General features: G+C 37.4%; 1 protein-coding gene across 1 annotated transcript; it reads left to right on the top strand.

The window, feature by feature from the left end:
* Nucleotides 1–1,375: 1,375 nt before the first annotated feature.
* On the top strand, nucleotides 1,376–17,025 carry LOC131996136 (uncharacterized). The gene is made up of 6 exons (XM_059365588.1): nucleotides 1,376–1,531; nucleotides 6,169–6,304; nucleotides 6,405–6,452; nucleotides 6,522–6,593; nucleotides 14,000–16,621; nucleotides 16,746–17,025. The coding sequence occupies exons 2-6, from the start codon at nucleotides 6,169–6,171 to the stop codon at nucleotides 16,961–16,963; spliced, it is 3,096 nt and encodes a 1,031-aa protein (XP_059221571.1). The 5' UTR covers nucleotides 1,376–1,531; the 3' UTR covers nucleotides 16,964–17,025.
* Nucleotides 17,026–19,957: the final 2,932 nt, after the last annotated feature.

The raw sequence follows: 19,957 nt of genomic DNA, 5'->3' as shown, positions 1-19,957 counted from the left end.
AGTTATTTAAGGACTTGCTTTGGAAAAGAGGAAGACACGGCGAGTAAGTTATGTTATTTTAAAGACATCTGTATAAATTATTTCAGAATTTTATAAAGTTTTATACATGGAACCTTCTTTACAAATCATTACTTCACGAAAAATTAATGCAAATGCAAATTTGCTTCTATTTTTATACCCTCCACCATAGGATGGGGGGTATACCAATTTCGACATTCTGTTTGTAACTACTCGAAATATTCGTCTGAAACCCCATAAAGTATATATATTCTTGATCGTTGCGACATTTTATGTCGATCTAGTCATCTCCGTCCGTCTGTCTGTCGAAAGTACGCCAATTTCCGAAGGAGTAAGGCTAGCCGCTTGAAATTTTGCACAAATGGCAGCTATATCAGGTTAGGGGCCGATTTGAACCATTCTTAAGTTGGAAGTCATAACAAAACACATCATGCAATATTTCAGCCAAATCGGATAAGAATTTATCCCTGTAGTGGCTCAAGAAGTCCACACCCCAGATCGGTTTATATGGCAGCTATATCAGGTTATGGACCGATTTGAAAGTCATAGCGAATTTGTTGAAAGTCATAGCGAAACATATCATACAAAATTTCAGCCAAATCGGATAATAATTGCGTCCTCTAGTGGCTCAAGAAGTCAATACGCCAGATCGGTTTATATGGCAGTTATATCAAGTTATGGACCGATTTTAACCATACTCAGCGCAGTTGTTGGAAGCTATAATAAAACTCCTTGTGCCGAATTTCAGCCAAATGGGATAAGAATTGTGCTTACTCTTGTGCTCAAGAAGTCAAGACCCAAGATCGGTTTATATGGTAGCTATATCAGGTTATTGACCGATTTGAACCAGTGGTTAGATTTCATAACAAAACACGTCGTGCAAAATCTCATTCCAATCGAAAAAGAAATGCGCCCTCTAGAGACTCAAGAAGTCAAAACCCAAGATAGGTTTATATGGTAGCTATATCAAAACGTGGACCGTTATAGCCCATTTACAATCCCAACCGACCTACATTAATAAAAAGTATTTGCGCAAAATTTCAAACGGCTAGCTTAACTCCTTCGAAAGTTAGCGGGCTTTCGACAGACAGACGGACATGGCTAGATCGACATAAAATGTCATGACGATCAAGAATATATATACTTTATGGGGTATTAGACGAATATTTCGAGGAGTTACAAACAGAATGACGAAATTAGTATACCCCCATCCTATGGTGGAGGGTATAAAAATGTATGACATATTTGTTTGTAAAAATATATTTTGTGTAAAATCTATTTTTAATAGGTCGCATGCTGGAAACGGTAACATACTTGATAATGACAGATCATTTTTTGTCAGTCGTCAACGTCTTAGGTTACCATTAAAAGAGCAGCAATTATGTTGCGGGTATCAATTACAGCGACTACTTTATTCGCGTATTTGATAAGCTTTCATATCTTATTCTAACGGGATTGTACAGTTTAAAACACACATTTAGAAGTGAAAATTTTGTGTGAACGGAGCGGTCAGGTAAGTACTTTTTGCCACAATATAAAAAATTGTACTTTGCATACAAACTAAGAAATCAAAGACTACAAGATGCATAAAATTTCTTCAAAATATAATAATGAAGAAAATGGGCATGAAATCTCATCACAAAAAGGATATTTTAGGCATTATCGTTGGTAAAATCAATTAAAATTAAATCAGCCTTTTTTGTTTTAGTTGAAGTGCCTAAAAGATCCATTTGATGATGAAATTTCATTTTCCAAGAGATGTTCTATTTGATGGCTCAACAGGTGTGTTCATCGGCATTTTGAAGAAATTTTGTCCAACATGTATTCTTTGATTTCTTAGCTTGTGTGCAAAATTCCATCAAAATTGGATCATGTTAAGATGTAGCTAACCTCAGTGTTCTAGCTTCCATATTAGTGTCTCCGTCGGTTTACTGTATAACTTTTACTTTTTATACCCTCCACCATAGGATGGGGGTATACTAATTTCGTCATTCTGTTTGTAACACCTCGAAATATGCGTCTAAGACCCCATAAAGTATATATATTCTTGATCGTCGCGACATTTTAAGTCGAACTAGACGTCCGTCTGTCTGTCGAAAGCACGCTTTTGAGGGAGTAGAGCTAGCTGCTTGAAATTTTGCGGAAATACTTTTTATTAGTGTAGGTCGGTTGGATTTGTAAATGGGCCAAATCGGTTCACGTTTTGATATAGCTGCCATATAAACCGATCTTGGGCCTTGACTTCTTTAGCCTCTAGAGGGCGCAATTCTTGTCCGATTTGACACATAGTGTTTTGATATCACTTCCAACAACTGTAAGTAGTATGGTCCTAATCGGTCCATAACCTGATATAGCTGTCATATAAACCGATCTTGGGTCTTGGCTTCTTGAGCCTCTAGAGGGCGGCACTCTCCTCCGATTTGACTGAAATTGTGCACATAGTGTTTCTATATTACTTCCAACAACTGTGCTAAGTGTGGTTCAAATCGGTCCATGTTTTGATATAGCTGCCATATAAACCCATTTTGGGTCTTGACTTCTTGAGCCTCTAGAGAGCGCAATTCTCATCCGATTTGGCACAAATGTACAAATTGTACAACGGCTCCTCCCAAGGCCCTCAACATACTTGTGCAACATGGTCAGAATCGATCTATAGCTTGATACAGCTCCCATATAAACCGATCTCCCGATTTCGCTTCTTGAGCCCCGAATCGGACTATAACGTGATATAGCTGTGGGCACGATACGCCATTTTGTGCTATAAGGTAGTTTTAAGTAAGTACAGAAAAAACTTTTAGTCGCCCAATATGTAATGTCAAAATTTCATTAAAATCGTTTCAAGTATATATATATATATATATATATATATACACTAGCTGACCCGTGCTGCGCCTTCTTTTACTTTATATGGAACAATAGTTTCCTTGGAATATTTATTTTCGACAATTAAAGATTTTTTAGTGAAATACCATGCTACGAAAATAGTATATCGCTTGACTAACAGTTTAAAGATATAAGTGCCTTTATCTGAATCCCATATGATCTTTATTGATCTACGAATTCAAGTTTGGTTGTAAGGTGTACTCCCAGATACATGGCCCAGAAAAATAAAAAATTGGTCCCGAATGTGGGCATCAATTCTTGCTCTACCCCCCAATACTTTTCATTTAGGCCCACATTGTCATGGTCGGTAAATATGCCCGATTTAGGGGTGTTTTGGGGATTGGGGTGGTCGCCCAAACTCTAAGCCCGGAAAATATATTAGGAACGTTCTCTATTCTCATATATCTATATATCATTTATTTGAACCTCATATTGCCATTGGCCTCAAAATTGGATATCAAATTCGTTTTCAAATCTCATTGAAACTCCTTATTGGAAAAGTCAGCAAATATGTCCGGTTTAAGGTATTGGCCCAAAAAACTACAATATAAATATTTAGTTCCACTCTCTTTAGGACCCAAGTTGTCTTGGTGAGCAAATACGTCCTATTTGGGGGTTGTTATGGTGGTGGGACGTCCCCTAGACAGTTGGTCCCTAATATTGATATCAGATACGTGGTCTACTCCCACATATCTTTAATTTGAGCCCCATATTTCCGGCTTGAGGGTGTTTTGGGGGATGGGCGGCCACTCTTTGAGTTGGCCTTTAAAATATACATCGGATATTTGGGTGGTGTCGTGGGGGTGGGGTGGCCCCATAGACAGTTTTCCGAAATATTAATATCATATTCGTGATTTCATTTGAGCCCCATATGGCTATGGTCGTAAATTTGTACCCTTTGGGTGATGTTTTTGGGGAGAGGCGGCCCCCTAAAAACTTGGTCCCATATTTGGATATCATATAGACAATTTTCCCGAATATTGATATCAGATTTGTGCTTTACTCCCAAATACCTTTCATTTGAGCCCCATGTGGCTATGGTCGTAAATGTGTCCCCTTTGGGGGAGGTTTATGTGGAGAGGCGGCCCCCAAACACTTGGTCCCGTATTTGGTTATCAGATTCGTATTCTACATTCAAATACCTTTTATTTAAGCCCCATATTCCCATGGTCAGTAAATAAGTCCTGTTTGGGGGGTGTTTTGGGAAAGGAGTGGACCCCCAGAAACTTGTTCCCACATTTGGATATCAGATTCGTATTCTACTCGCAAATACCTTTCATTTGAGTCCCATATTGCCATGGTCGGTAAATATGTCCGATTTGGGGGTGTTTTGGGGGTTGGGCTGGTCCCCCTAGCACTTGGTCCGACATATGGATATCAGATACGTTTTCTTATCCTAAATACCTTTCATTTGAGTCCCATATTGTCGTGATTGGTCTAAATATATGTTTGGTAGGTTTTAGGGTGGGGCGGCCCCCCTAGTTACCCCATCCGAAATTTGGACACCAAATTTTTATTTTTAGGGTACTATATGAGAGCATACAAAATTTCGCTTAAATCGCACCAACCATCTCCGAGATCTGGCGTTTCTTAAAATTAGGGTAAGAAAATCGGTTCAGCTGTTTCTGAGTCTATAAGGAACACACAAACAAATACAAATTGATTTTTATACCCTCCACCATAAGATGGGGGGTATACTAATTTCGTCATTCTGTTTGTAACTACTCGAAATATTCGTCTGAGACCCCATAAAGTATATATATTCCTGATCGTCGTGACATTTTATGTCGATCTAGCCATGTCCGTCCGTCTGTCCGTCCGTCCGTCCGTCCGTCTGTCTGTCGAAAGCACGCTAACTTCCGAAGGAGTAAAGCTAGCCGCTTGAAATTTTGCACAAATACTTCTTATTAGTGTAGGTCGGTTGGTATTGTAAATGGGCCATATCGGTCCATGTTTTGATATAGCGGCCATATAAACCGATCTTGGGTCTTGACTTCTTGAGCCTCTAGAGTGCGCAATTCTTATCCGATTGGAATGAAATTTGGTACGACGTGTTTTGTTATAATATCCAACAACTGCGCCAAGTATAGTTCAAATCGGTCCATAACCTGATATAGCTGCCATATAAACCGATCTTGGGTCTTGACTTCTTGAGCCTCTAGAGTGCGCAATTCTTATCCGATTGAAATGAAATTTTGCACGACGTGTTTTGTTATGATACCCAACAACTGTGTGAAGTATGGTTTAAATCGGTCCATAACCTGATATAGCTGCCATATAAACCGATCTTGGGTCTTGACTTCTTGAGCCTCTAGAGTGCGCAATTCTTATCCGATTGGGATGAAATTTTGCATGTCGTGTTTTGCTATGATATCCAACAACTGTGCCAAGTATGGTTCAAATCGGTTCATAACCTGATATAGCTGCCATATAAACCGATATTGGGTCTTGAATTCTTGAGCCTCTAGCGTGCGCAATTCTTATCCGATCAGAATGAAATTTTGCACGACGTGTTTTGTTATGATACCCAACAACTGTGCCAAGTATGGTTCAAATCGGTCCATAACCTAATATAGCTGCCATATAAACCGATCTTGGGTCTTGACTTCTTGAGCCTCTAGAGGGCACAATTCTTATCCGATTTGGCTGAAATTTTGCATGACGTATTTTATTTTTACTTTCAACAACTGTGTCAAATAAGGTTCAAATCGGTTCATAACCTGAAATAGCTGCTATATAAACCGATCTGGGATCTTGACTTCTTGACCCCTAGAGGTCGCAATTATTATCCGATATGCCTGAAATATTGTACGATGGATCCTCTCATGACCATCAACAAACGTGTTTATTATGGTCTGCATCGGTCTATAGCCCGATACAGATCCCATATAAATCGTTCTCTCTATTTTACTTCGTGAGCCCCAATGGGCGCAATTCTTATACGAATTGGCTGAAATTTTACACAGGTCTCCAACATATAATTTAATTGTGGTCCGAACCGGACCATATCTTGATATCGTTTTAATAGCAGAGCAACTCTTTTCTTATATCCCTTTTAGCCTAAGAAGAGATGCCGGGAAAACAACTCGACAAATGCAATCCATGGTGGAGGGTATATAAGATTCGGCCCGGCCGAACTTATCACGCTTTTACTTGTTATATATAAGATATCGTTCATCCGATAAACTAAGTTGTGTAGGATATTTACATTTGCCTTTCCCTACTTGTTTCAACTTTATTTTATTCCAATATTTCACTTAATTATAGATGTATTCGCTAATAAGGACCTCAAATAAAAATCTTTTTGTTGTCCAATCAAAGGAAATTTCCTGGAATGGTACTAGGAGTGTGCTCTTTAAGCATGAGGGAAAAGGGCATGTTGGTCTCCTTGTTTGTAAATCAAGTAAGTATTACAAATGTTGTCAATTTCCATATTTGGATACGCTTTGCGCATTATTTCATTTTTTTATATAAATTAATTAAAACAATAAATTTTTTTAAAGATAATTATAGTTCCCTATTGGATAGAAAAATAAGGGAAGAAAAAAATGGTAATTATATATTTCCTTTAATTTTATTTCAAATGTGTACAAAAAAATTAAAGATTTAACATTTTTTAGGAAATTTGCCAAAACAAAACAACAATAAGGAGAAAGAAAATGCCATATCACAGAAAATTCGAGTTAAACCCGGTAAGTAATAACATGCGCACACTGCAACATGTAGACAAGTTGTTGCCGACACAGGCTATCTCTTGTGATATTGGCCCTAAGATATGTTTCTAGCAACCTTTTTAGACTTTTTACCATAAATATGACTATGAGCTAGAACTTGACGTGGTTAAACTTGGTTACGTTAGGTCTGAGTGGCAGTCTTTTTAAACACACACACATAGACATTTCTTGTCCATTGTGATACCACATTGTGATTCCCATCAAACCCAGGACCCCCGGAATAATGTTTTCAATAAAACACATTTTCCAAAAATTCCAATATGGAGGACTATATTTATAATTATGTAATTTTCTACTCTTTCCAGAAATTAGTATTCTTTATAAAACACAAACTGTGTAACCAAATAAGTAAAAGCCTTGAGTTCATTTACCAAATTATTGTTATTGCTTTCATATTTCAATATATCCATATTTGCAAATACTTTGTTGAGATAATGCCATAAATGTTTCAGATATTCTAAAAAGTTCTTAATTATTGAAGCAATGTCGGTATATTGGAATAGAAACCCGAAATGTTTTTTTAAAAGCTGTCGACTTTGTATAAAAATTAATGTTTTCCTAATTGATGAATTTGTTTTCAAAGCTATTATGTGATAAGGTTTTTTATGTTTGTGTTAATGCCACAAAAAAATTTAGTCATACATAGCATTGCAAAGAACTTCAATATAGAATTTGATACACAGTTGACAACTTTTAAATACATTTCGGGTTTCTATTCCAACATACCAAAAATGATTCAATAATTGTAAAATTTTTATAATATCTGAAAATTTTGCGACATTGTCTCAACAATGCATTGACAAATATGGATATATATGGAAATGTGGATGGAATAACAAGAATTTGGTGCCAAAATCCAAGGGTTTTGAATTATTTGGACAAGCAATTTGTGTTTTATTAAGAATATTAATTGCTGGAAAGAGTAGTAAACTATATTGACAAAAAGGTCTGCTATGACGGAGCAGCAGCTGAGGAATAGTCCACACGGAAAGTGTCCAGCGTTCTAAGGAAGGGTAGTGCCACCGCTTTTCAATTGCGTCTGCATGCATACGGAAACTAATTATAAACAATGCCCACCCTACATATTATTTTTACGGAAAGCCATGACCTACATTGATGCCATAAATTTACCCACAATTTACAATATGGGACTCAAATGAATGGCAAATGGGAATAGAATACGAATCTGATATCAAAAGAAGGGCCGCCTCTTCCCTTCAAAAAACACCAGACGCAAAAGTAGACTGATATGGGATTCAAGTGCACAGTATTTGGGGACAGAATACGAAAATGGTATCAAAATTTAGCACCAAGTGTCAGGCGGCTGCCTCGCCCACCCCCTCGGACTGCGTCGACCCGAAAGGCTTCGGGTTAAACAAGTTTATTGACGACAATCCTCTGGCCTTCACCGCCAAATCATCTGCTCTTTCATTCCCTTCCGTTACGGCCCGGCACCCTAACGATGCGGATTTTGCCATTCTCAGAGAAGGCGTTAATCTCCTTCTTACACTGCAAGACTGTTCGTGACCTTACCGTCCTGGTTGTTATTGCCCTTATGGCAATTTTACAGTCGGTAAAGATGTTCACACTCGACGTCCTCGCGTTAGCACCACACCATTTCACGCATCCGTGATCGCACGGATCTCCGCCTGCAGGACCGTACTATGGTCAGGCAGTCTAAAACAGATGTTAGTCCCTGGGTTTTCAATGTAAACCCCCAGACCCACTCTGTCCTCCAGCTCATGATCCTCCAGATGGCAATATTAGGGTTCCGTCAATCCAAGACTGTGCCCATGGCAGCAGTGCGTCGCACTCGACCTCAAAGTTCACCTCAGGTATCCGATCGCAAACCTCTCCCCTTCCTTCCAGGTTTCCTATCGTCCCCGCGATTATACCGCGATGGTATGAGCTGCTCCCATCCTCAATCCATTCTCCCATCGCCTTAAGTGTCATAGCCGCAGTGGTTGCCTCATGTGTATGTCAATGGGTCGGATATCTAGAATAGTCTCCAGTGCCCTAGTGGGCGTGGTCCTCATCGCTCCGCCTATCCAAAGACAACATTTTCTTTGAACCTGTTGTATGGTCCCTATGTTGCACTTTTTCTCCAAAAAAGTCCACCAAACTATTGAGGCGTAAGTAAATATTGGTCTAATCACGCTCCTGTAGAGCCAGTGGACTATCTTCAGATTCAGGACCCATTTCGAGCCTACATATTGCTCAACATCTGTGAGCCTTTTCAGTACGCTCCTGAATGTGACACTGCGAAGGACCCCACCAGTGCAGTCGTAATCCTGTTGACATTTTCGTCAATGTCTTCTATAATTGGACAATCCAAATTGTGTTGCCCAAACACAAATTGTGTGACCAAATAATTAAAAGCCTTGGGTATATTTACCAAATTCTTGTTATTGTTATTGTATATATCCATATTTGCCATTTGCCCTCCAACAAACCACCAAACGGAAAAAGGGGCAGATAGAGGTCTCAAGTGCACGGTATTTGGGAACAGAATACGAAAATGATATCAAAACATGGCACCAAGTATCAGGGCGTATCACCCCAAACAAAAAACCAAATGGGCATGCAGGCTGATTAGGACAATAGGGTACTCAAATGAAAGGTATTTAGGAGTCGAGTACGAATTGGGATTTATTATTTTGTATCCGATGTACCTTCATGACATGATTTTGAAACCAAATACCCTAAACAAGTTGATTTATGTGGATGTGGGAGAGGCTCATTGCCCTGAATGCCTCATTTGGGCACTACTATCAAAATAATTTAAAAAAAGTTGTGAATAATAACTCCATGAGGTGTCCTTCTACTGGCCCGTCTCTGTAGAACTACAGAACCTAAGCCAGTCGTAATACGTCTTTTAGTAAATAAGTTATTAATAAACTTTTTTACAATAGTATTGATGCCGAAAGTGTGCAGGTCCTTCTGATTAACGGGTTTTGCATTATTGAAGGCACCATTAATGTTCCTATGTCTTTCTGTCTGTCCTCGTATTCTTGTGATCCAAAAATTCCAATATAGAGTATAATTTTTATAATTGTATAATTTTCTTCTCATTCCAGCAATTAATATTCTTTATAAAACACAATTAATTTTCTTTATAAAAACCAAATAATTAAAAGCCTTGAGTTCCTTTACCAAATTCTTGTTAATGCTTCCACATTTCAATATATCCATATTTGTAAATGATTTGTTTGAGATATTATAAACATTTCTTAATTATTGAATCAATGTCGGTATATAGGAATGGAAACCCGAAATGTCTTTTTAAAAGTTGTCGACTTTGTATAAAAATGTATATTTTGCCTATTTTTTCAAAGCTATTATGATACTTATGTTTGTGTTAATGACACATAATATATATACATATCATTGGAAAGAACTTCAATATAAAATTTGATTTATAATTGACAACTTTTAAATACATTTTGTGTTTTTATTCCAATATTCTAAAATTGATTTAATAATTTTAAAATTTTTATATTATCTGAAACACGACTATGTAAGAGCTGTCAAATGTGACGCCAAGTATTTTGGGGCACTTGATGGTCAGAATCATTTCTCCATCGACTATCACAGTCAGCTCGGCATTCACCCCACGCGTATTTGTAGTGAACAATGTGGCTGAAGATTTGGTGGCAAATATCTTCAGATTTCTTGCAGCGAAATATGAGGCAAGTTCGTTGAGGTAGACGTTCAACCTATCGCAGATGTCAACAATGGGTGGCGGCCTGATGCCACAATACGATCTCTATGCCGTCTGGAGGGGGCGGAATGGAGGATAGTTAGAGGTTAAAAAGTACCGGAGATATAACCCCGCCTTGGGAAACTCCGTGTTTCACTCTAAGTGGCTTCGATTTCTTATCATTAAATTACACAAATGTCTGGCGACCATACAGATAATTCGTGATCCAGCGTTTCACGCCTGGTTGGAGGGACGTATTGGCGATGTACTCAAATAGTTTGGCGTGGCTGACCATGTCGAATGCCTTTGATAGGTCTTGTGTCACGAGGACCGTCCTATAACATGGCCTGGGCTGACTGAAGCCACGGCAAATGTGTGCGGTTGTAGTGCTATGCAGTCTTCGAAATCCCTGTTGATGCTCGGTGAATGAAAATTCTCCTGCGAGGCTCGGGAGGAGTAATGCCCCAAGCTTCTTTGCTGCTGGTGAGAGAAGGGAGTTCGGCCTGTACGACCCCCCCAAATGCTTTGTTGAGATAATGCCGTAAATGTTTTAGATCTTATAAAAATTTGTTAAAGAAAACCGGAATGCCTTTTTAAAAGCTGTCGACTTTGTATAAAAATTTATATTTTTCCTAATTGATGACTTCGTTTTCAAAGCTATTATGTGATTAGGTTTTCTATGTTTGTGTTAATGACACATACATATATAGCATTGGAAAGAACTTCAATATAAAATTTGATACACAATTGACAACTTTTAAAGACATTTCGGTTTTCTATTCTAATATTCCAAAATTGATTTAATAACTTTTAAATGTGTATAATTCTAAAACAATTACGACATTATCTCAACAATGCATTGACAAATGGCGATATATATGGAATAAATAAATATGGATGGAATAACAAGAATTTGGTACCAATACCCAAGGATTTTAATTATTTGGTCACGCAATTTGTTTAGTATTAAGAATATGAATTGCTGCAATGAGTAGTAAATTAATTAACGAAAAAGAGAATTTAAATTTATTAAAAGAATTTAATATTTAAACTTGCTAAAATTTGGTACAGTGAGTTGAATTATTAACACGACATCCGTCACAAATAAGTTATAGATGGGATCAAGATGGGGGAAAGTATATATATTCTTGATCAGCGTAAAAATCCAAGACGATCTGGACATGTCCGTCCGTCTGTCTGTTGAAATCATGCTACAGTCTTCAAAAAATAGAGATATTGAGCTAAAATTTTGCACAGGTTCTTTTTTTGTCCATAAGCAGGATAAGTTCGAAGATGTGCTATATCGGACTATATCTTGATATAGCCCCCATATAGACCGATCCGCCGATTTAGGGTCTTAGGCCAATAAAGGCCACATTTATTATCCGATTTTGCTGAAATTTGGGACAGTGAGTTGTGTTAGGCCTTTCGACATCCTCCGTCAATTAGGCCCAGATCGGTCTAGATTTGGATATAGCTGCCATATAGACCGATCCTCCAATTTAGGGTCTTAGGCCCATAAAAGCCACATTTATTATCCGATTTTGAGAAAATTTGGGACAGTGAGTTGTATTAGGCCCTTCAACATCCTCCGTCAATTTGGCTCAAATCGGTCCAGATTTGGATATAGCTGCCATATAGACCGATCTCTCGGTTTTAGGGCCATAAAAGGCGCATTTATTGTCCGATGTTGCCGAAATTTGAGACAAAGAGTTAAGTTAAGCCCCTCCACATATTTCTGCAATTTGGTCTAGATCGATCAAGATTTGCATATAGCTGCCATATAAACCGATCTCTCGATTTAAAGTCTTGGCCCCATAATCCGATTGCACTGAAATTTGATACACTGACTTATGTTATGCTTTTCGACATTCGTGTGGAATATAGTTCAGATCGTTTTATTTTTAGATATAACAACTAAAAAGACCAATATTTTGTTATATACAATTGAACAATACTTTTACTTATTAGTATCTGGTCCAAATCGGAACATAGCTGCTATGGGGCATAAGGTATGAATTTTGCACCGGATTTTGAGGAAAGGTGGTTCATATATATATCCGAGGTGGTGGGTATCCAAAGTTCGGCCCGGCCGAACTTAACGCCTTTTTACTTGTTCAAGCTTATTTGCGCTCATTTAAGGCCATTATTAGTTACATGAGATCCTTAAATGCCAATTTGGTCTATAATTTAATGATGAATCGTCTGTTAAATAGTTAGTCGCGAGCTTCTTCCATTTCGCACCAAATTTACATTGTTGGACTCTAAGCCAACAACACGCTTATGTAGAGTGCGAACTGAAGAAAATGTCGCAGTCAGTATATCAATGGATACATAAATAAACAGAATTGTCGATTTTAGAGTAGCGCAGAGGTTAGCATGTCCCCCTATGACACTGAACGCCTGGGTTCGAATCCTGGCGAGAACAACAGAATATTTTTCAGCGGTGGTTATCCCCTCCTAATGCTGGCGACATTTGTGAGGTACCTTGCCATGTAAAAACTTCTCCGCAAAGATGTGTCGCTTTGCGACACGCTTTTCGGACTCGGCTATAAAAAGGAGGTCCCTTATCATTGAGCTTAAAATTGAATCGGACATCACTCATTGATTTGTGAGAAGTTTGCTCCAGTTCTTTAATGGAATGTTCATGCGCAAATTTTGGAGTAAAGATCTGCCAGAAGCATTGCAAGAGCTACCAATGCAACCAGCAAAGTCACAGTCTGGTGCGGTTTATGGACTGGTGGCATCATTAGACCGTACTTCTTCAAAGATGATGCGAATCGTAATGTAACTGTAAATGGTGAGCGCTATCGTGAGGTGATATCCAACTTTTTTTTGCCCAAAATGTAAGAGCTTAACTTGCATGACATGTGGTTTCAACAAAACGGCAACAGCACGGGTAGGAATGAACTTAGTGTGTGGCGAGTTCGGTGAACAATTTATTTTACATTCGGGTTCGGTCAAATGGCCAGCTAGATCGTGCGATTTAACGCCTTTAGACTATTTTTTGCGGGGCTATGTTAAACCTCATGTCTAACAGACAAGCCCGCTTCAATTGGCGCATTGGAAGACAAAATTGAAGCATTTATTCGTGATATACCGGCAGAAATATTGGAAAGAGTATGTCAAAATTGGATTAAGCGGATGGACCATTTGAGACGCAGTCACGGTCAACATTTGCATAAAACAATCTTCGAACATTTAAATAAATGGCCAAGTACTATCGATTCAAATAAAAATTTCATGCATTTTTCTGAATTTTATGTGTTTTCTTTTTGAAAAGCTTTCCTAAAGCTCTAAGAAATAACCCCTTATATATATTTGTGTATAGCTGTCATTTAATCTCTTGAATTTTGGGAATTCGAGATAGAAAATAGTAAACTATGCCTAAAGTGGATTTGGACCACAAACTCAAGGCTATTTTAAAGAAATTTTTCAGCAAATTTGATTGTAATAATCAATACAATAAAGTTTCTTGTATTGATAAGAGAATATCAATACAAGAAATAATAAGAGACTATTCAGTTAAATCCAGTTAAAACAGTACAATCGAATTTCTTGCATTAGTTGCAAGTTATTTATGATTATCTAGATATGTATGTCAGTTATCTCCAATGACACTGTTTACCTTCAATATAATTTCAAACTCGACGCTTTTTTTAAGGGGTTTACCAGGACAAATCTAATCGGAATGTCGGCAAGATTGCTGCTAGTATTACAAAAATGGAATATTCATTAAACCAAGATGATTTACCTACAACTAACTTAGAGTTTCCTGAGGATGTCACATTATGTTGTTTTAGTGAGAAGTATTTGAACAATGGGGAGGATCCTCTAGTTCTTATTTCATCACCAACGCCAGAAAGCCACTTACCTCTAAAACCATCAAAGCCCTCCTCCAATATAGACTTAAGCTCGACACTTTTAAATAAATGGGTTTCTAAGGACAAATCTGGTTTGGATCTTAGCTTGGTTTCTGCAAATACTACGCAAGGCAATAACACCATTGAATGTTTAATAAACCAATATGATTTATCTACTAAAGAGGATAGTCCGGAAGTAGAATTATTTTGTCCCGTTTCTAATGTATCACCGACTCAGTTACATCCAATAAAATCGACGTCCACCTACAAAACAATTTTAAACTCGACCCATGGCGAAGGAGTTTCTCAGGATAAGTGTGACTTGGATGTTAGCACAATTACCGCAGATACTTCGAAATGCGAATCCAACATTGATAGTTCATTGAACCGCGAGAATACGTCTAATTCACAGTATGTTCCGGACACCAGCTTATGCTCTACTTTTGAACAAAGCCTAACAATTATAGAGGATCCTCTTAATATAAATTTGGTTACAGTCCCTCTCAAAGGCAAAGTCAAGAAAAGGCATTATTGCAAATTTTGCGGTTCATTGCAGACTCAGATTGGAAGGCATTTGCTTTTGAAACATAAGGCTGAGAGAGAAGTAAAAACTGCGAGCAGGTTGCCGGCAAAGAGTGATGAGCGTATGAAAATTTTGGCAAAATTGCGGAAAGAAGGTGATTTTGTTCATAATACTAACAAAACTGCAAACACTGGCATTTTAATTTTACCAAGAAATCCACAAAAGAAGTTTGCGAAAAGTGCCACTGATTTGACTTGTTGTTGCACTTGTAAGGGCTTCTATTCCAAAATGAGTTTTCGACAACACCGGTATAACTGCCATAAAGTCAATAGGGCTAGAAAAAATAAGTTAACTATAGCAGCGGGTAAAGCACTAACTCAATTTTACCATCCAGCGGCCAGTCCAGTCCTAAGAACGAAGATTTTGCCAGTTCTCAATGACGACGTTGTAACCGATTCCATCAGGTTTGATGAACTCATAATAAAATATGGTAGGAGGATGGCCGAGAAGTACACGTCCCCCCACAATTACGAAATGATTCGTGCTCATTTGCGGTATTTAGGCAGGTTTAAACTTCAGGCTATGGCTTTAGATCATGAAATTACCGAATTAAAAGACGTCTTTAGGCCCCAAAAACATGATATGTGCATAGAGGCTATAAAAAAAGTAGCCAGTTGGAATGAGGAACGGCAATGGTATGATCATCCACAAGTGGCGATAATACTTTCGTCTTTAATAAAAAAATGTGCATATACATTGCAAGCGGAATATGTTAAAGATCTAGCGGAAGAAGATAAAAAGAAAACTGTCCGTGATTTTATCTTACTGTGGGAAGAAGAAGTACCTACGGTTATAAATAGAAAAGCCCTTGAAGACCAGAGCAACCAAAAGCGGATAAAAAAAGTTGTCCTGCCAACAAAAGAAGATATTAAGAAATTGTACTTTTATCTTAAAAACTTAGTGGCCGAATATATTTCGAAATTGACAAGCTTTGATATGGACAGTTACATCGAATTGAATAAATGTACTTTAGTGCTCATACAAATCTTTAACAGAAGAAGGGCTGGAGAACTTGAGCGCATCCAAATTGCTAACTATACCAACAAAGAAATTATAACAAACAGAATGGAGAAGGAGCTGCTGAGCAATTTATCTAATGAAGCAATATTTTTTGCAAGACAATATGCTAGGATTAACCTAAGAGGCAAACTAGGCCGCACTGTACCTGTGCTTCTTTGTCCTTTAACAGTTAAAGCAATTGATAAAATTTTAGAATACCGCAAAAAAGCAGGGATAACTATTAAAAACCCTTTTATATTCGCAAACCCGGTAGCTTCCAAAACATCCAACCAATACTTTCGTGCATGTACTTTGATTAGACAGTTTTCCACTGAATGCGGTGCAGAAATTCCGGAAAGTCTGCGTGGAACTAAATTGCGTAAACACATAGCCACTTATATGTCAATGATTAATGCAGAAGAGGCCTCTATTGATAAATTAGCCAACTTTTTGGGACATCATAAAGATATCCACAAAAACGTTTACCGAGCAACAATTCCAGAAGCTGAAGTAAATTGCGTGTCCCAAATTCTTATGGCAGCAATTGGTATTAGTGATAATGGCGTTAACGACAATGAAAGCGATGAAGATGCCGCAGACGACGAATGTGAAGGAGGTAACGTTGGTGATGAAGATAGTAGAGGTAACGTTGGCAACCAAGGTAATGGAGGTAACGAAGTGGATCTTGGTAATGGAGGCAATGTCGGTGATAGAGTTGACTTAGACGACCAGAGCAATGGGTATGACGCAGCAGTAATTGGCGATCAAAATATCATCACCTCTACCGTGGAAGATCAAAATGGAGATCCAGATTACATGCCAAAGAAGAAGAGAAGAAGTAGTAAGTTTTAACATTTTTCTCGCACCAACTTATAACTTAGTATTAAGATTGTCTTTCAAAAAATCTTTTCAGAAAAATATTTTAAATATTTTATCGATATTTTAATAAATTTTTAAATTTTTAGCTTCTCCCTATGGAAAAACGAAACGTCGGAGATGGACACCAATGGAGAAAGAAGTGCTGCGCAACGAGCTGGGAGATCTTGGAAGAATAAAAAAACTTCCTACCGTATTAGAATGCCTCAAATTAAAAAAAAAATACAATATTTTGGAGGGAAGAACCCCTCAGCAAATAAAATCTTTTATTGATAATCAAAAAAAGCCTTATAGGGACAAGGCCTAATGAGTGAATTTCGAATATTAATTTATTTCTTAATTGGTTTTATTTAAAAAACTATTGCTTCATTTACTAAAATTTAATTAATCGTTTCTTGTTTTGGATTTTTTTGTTTTGTTATGTGATTGCGCCAATAAATTTTTTGAATTCTTAAAATGTTCAAAGAAACTAGTCAAAATTATTTCTGCTTATTATATTTTTTTTTTTGGTTTTAACGGACTACGCTATACTGACGGGAATTTGACAGTGTTAATTCAAAAACGGGGTTTTCAAACCACTGCAGTTGTTTTGCTGAAATTTGGGACAGTGAGTTGTGTTAGGCCTCCTTCGTAAATTTGGCTTAGATCGGTCCAGATTTGGATATAGCTGCCATAGACCGATCCTCCGATTTAGGGTCTTAGGCCCATAAAAGCCACATTTATTATCCGATTTTGCTAAAATTAGGGACAGTGAATTGTGTTAGGCCCTTCGACATCCTTCGTCAATTTGGCCTAGATCGGTCCAGATTATATAGGTGCCACATAGACTGATCCTCCGATTAAGGGTCTTAGGCCCATAAAAGCCACATTTATTATCCGATTTTGCTGAAATTTGGGACAGTGGTTTGTGTTAGGCCCCTTGACATCCATCGTCAATTTGGCCCAATTGAATCTATCAACGGTGGTTGATAGGTTCAATAAATAAAATTACATGTGTTAAAAAAACTTTCTTCCCATTTTTAAAATATATTTACAGCAAGATTGCAATATATAAAATATGTTATTATTAATATATAAATAAGTAAAAAATTAATTAGTTTAGTATTAAGAATTAAGCAATAAAAAAGTTTTATTGTCTACAATTTTTAAAAATTGTACAATTTTATGATCTTGCCCTAACAGGCAAAAAACTTGAAAATGAAAGTTTTACCTTGTAATGTTTATTAAATGGATGTCCTTCGAAAATAATAAAACCATTTAGGTCTATGGTAAGCTAAATCTCTATACACAAAATCGTCTTGCGACAGACTATCTGATTAGTGCATAGCACAAATAGGTACTTGGCAATTAATATGGTATATGAAATTTGTTATTACCATAAAAATGAATCTTTTCGCAAAAATATATATCGATTATGAAAAATATACCACCAATAATTTTGGGAATTATCGTTAATACAACACTCATAGAAATTTGTTAGTAAAATAAGCGAAGATATTTGCTGTAACAACAGCAAAGCTGCTAAAAATGGGACAGCAATAATTTTTTGCTGAAACAGCAAACAATTTCTGCGATTCTCAGATAATAAAAAGTTGGTGCAAATGAAAAATGATAGAAAAAAAACATACCAAAGTGTTTAAAATTTTTTAACTTCTAAACTGACATTAGATCATTTACCATATATTAGACGTAAAACAACAAACAATCCCATGGCAGTCGTTTGTAAGTACCGGATTGACCCGATTGACATCAACAAAGGCTGCCGCCTCGGTGTATAACAAACTGCTACAACAACATTACACGTAATATACATTTTAGGAAATTTTAGTAGTACATTTTTTGTTAAAAAGCATAAATAAAACATTAGAATATATTTTATCAGCTGTCATTTGGAAGCGTAAAAAAGTTATACAATTGTTGAAAAGTAGAAAAAATTTACGCCCGAATACCCTTATAATAGATAAGACTTAATATAAAAATTTTTAATATATTTAGGCAGCAATCAGCTTTTTATCTGACAACAGCAGTAACTGTTTCCTATTTTAGCAAGCAATTACTGCTGTTCTATTTTCTGTTATTTCAGCAAACATTTTTGCTTTTTATACCTATCACCGAAGGATGAGGGTATATTCATTTTGTCATTCCGTTTGCAACACATCGATATATCCATTTCCGACCCTACAAAGTATATATATTCTAGATCAGCGAAAAAATCTAAGACGATCTAGCCATGTACATTCGTCTGTCTGTTGAAATCACACGACAGTCATCAAAAAAAGAGATATTGAGCTAAAATTTTGCACAGGTTCTTTTTTTGTCCATAAGCGGTTAAGTTCGTAGATGGGCTATATCGGACTATATCTTGATATAGCCCCCATATAGACCGATCCGCCGATTTAGGGTTTAAGGCCCATAAAAGCCACATTTATTATCCGATTTTGCTGAAATTTGGGACAGTGAGTTTTGTTAGGCCCTTCGACATCCTTCGTCAATTTTGTTCAGATCGGTCCAGATTTGGATATAGCTGCCATATAGACCGATCGGCCGATTTAGGGTCTTAGGCCCATAAAAGCCACATTTATTATCCGATTTTGCTGAAATTCGAGACAGTGGGTTTTGTTGGCCCCTTCGACATCCTTCGTCAATTTTGACCAGATCGGTGCAGATTTGGATATAGCTGCCATATAGACCGATCCTCCGATTTAGGGTCTTAGGCCCATAAAAGCCACATTTATTATCCGATTTTGCTGAAATTTGGGACAGTGAGTTTTGTTAGGCCCTTCGACGTCCTTCGTCAATTTGGCCTAGATCGGTCCAGATTTGGATATAGTTGCCATATAGACCGATCCTCCGATTTAGGGTCTTAGGCCCATAAAAGCCACATTTATTATCCGATTTTGCTGAAATTTGGGACAGTGAGTTTTGTTAGGCCCTTCGACATCCTTCGTCAATTTTGCCTAGATCGGTCCAGATTTGGATATAGCTGCCATATAGACCGATCCTCCGATTTAGGGTCTTAGGCCCACAAAAGCCACATTTTTTATCCGATTTTGCTGAAATTTGGGACAGTGAGTTGTGTTAGACCCGCCGACATCCTTCGTCAATTTGCCTTAGTTCTGTCCAGATTTGGATATAGGTGCCATAGACCGATCCTCCGATTTAGGGTCTTAGGCCCATAAAAGCCACATTTATTATTCGATTTTTGTGGAATTTGGGACAGTGAGTTGTGTTAGGCCCCTTGACATCCTTCCTCAATTTGGCCCCAATCGGTCTAGATTTGGATATAGCTGCCATATAGACC

This window comes from Stomoxys calcitrans, chromosome 3 (assembly GCF_963082655.1).
Source record: "Stomoxys calcitrans chromosome 3, idStoCalc2.1, whole genome shotgun sequence".
NCBI lineage: Eukaryota > Metazoa > Arthropoda > Insecta > Diptera > Muscidae > Stomoxys > Stomoxys calcitrans.
Note: the sequence above shows the minus strand (reverse complement) of the source record. Positions and strands in the feature narration are given on the sequence as shown.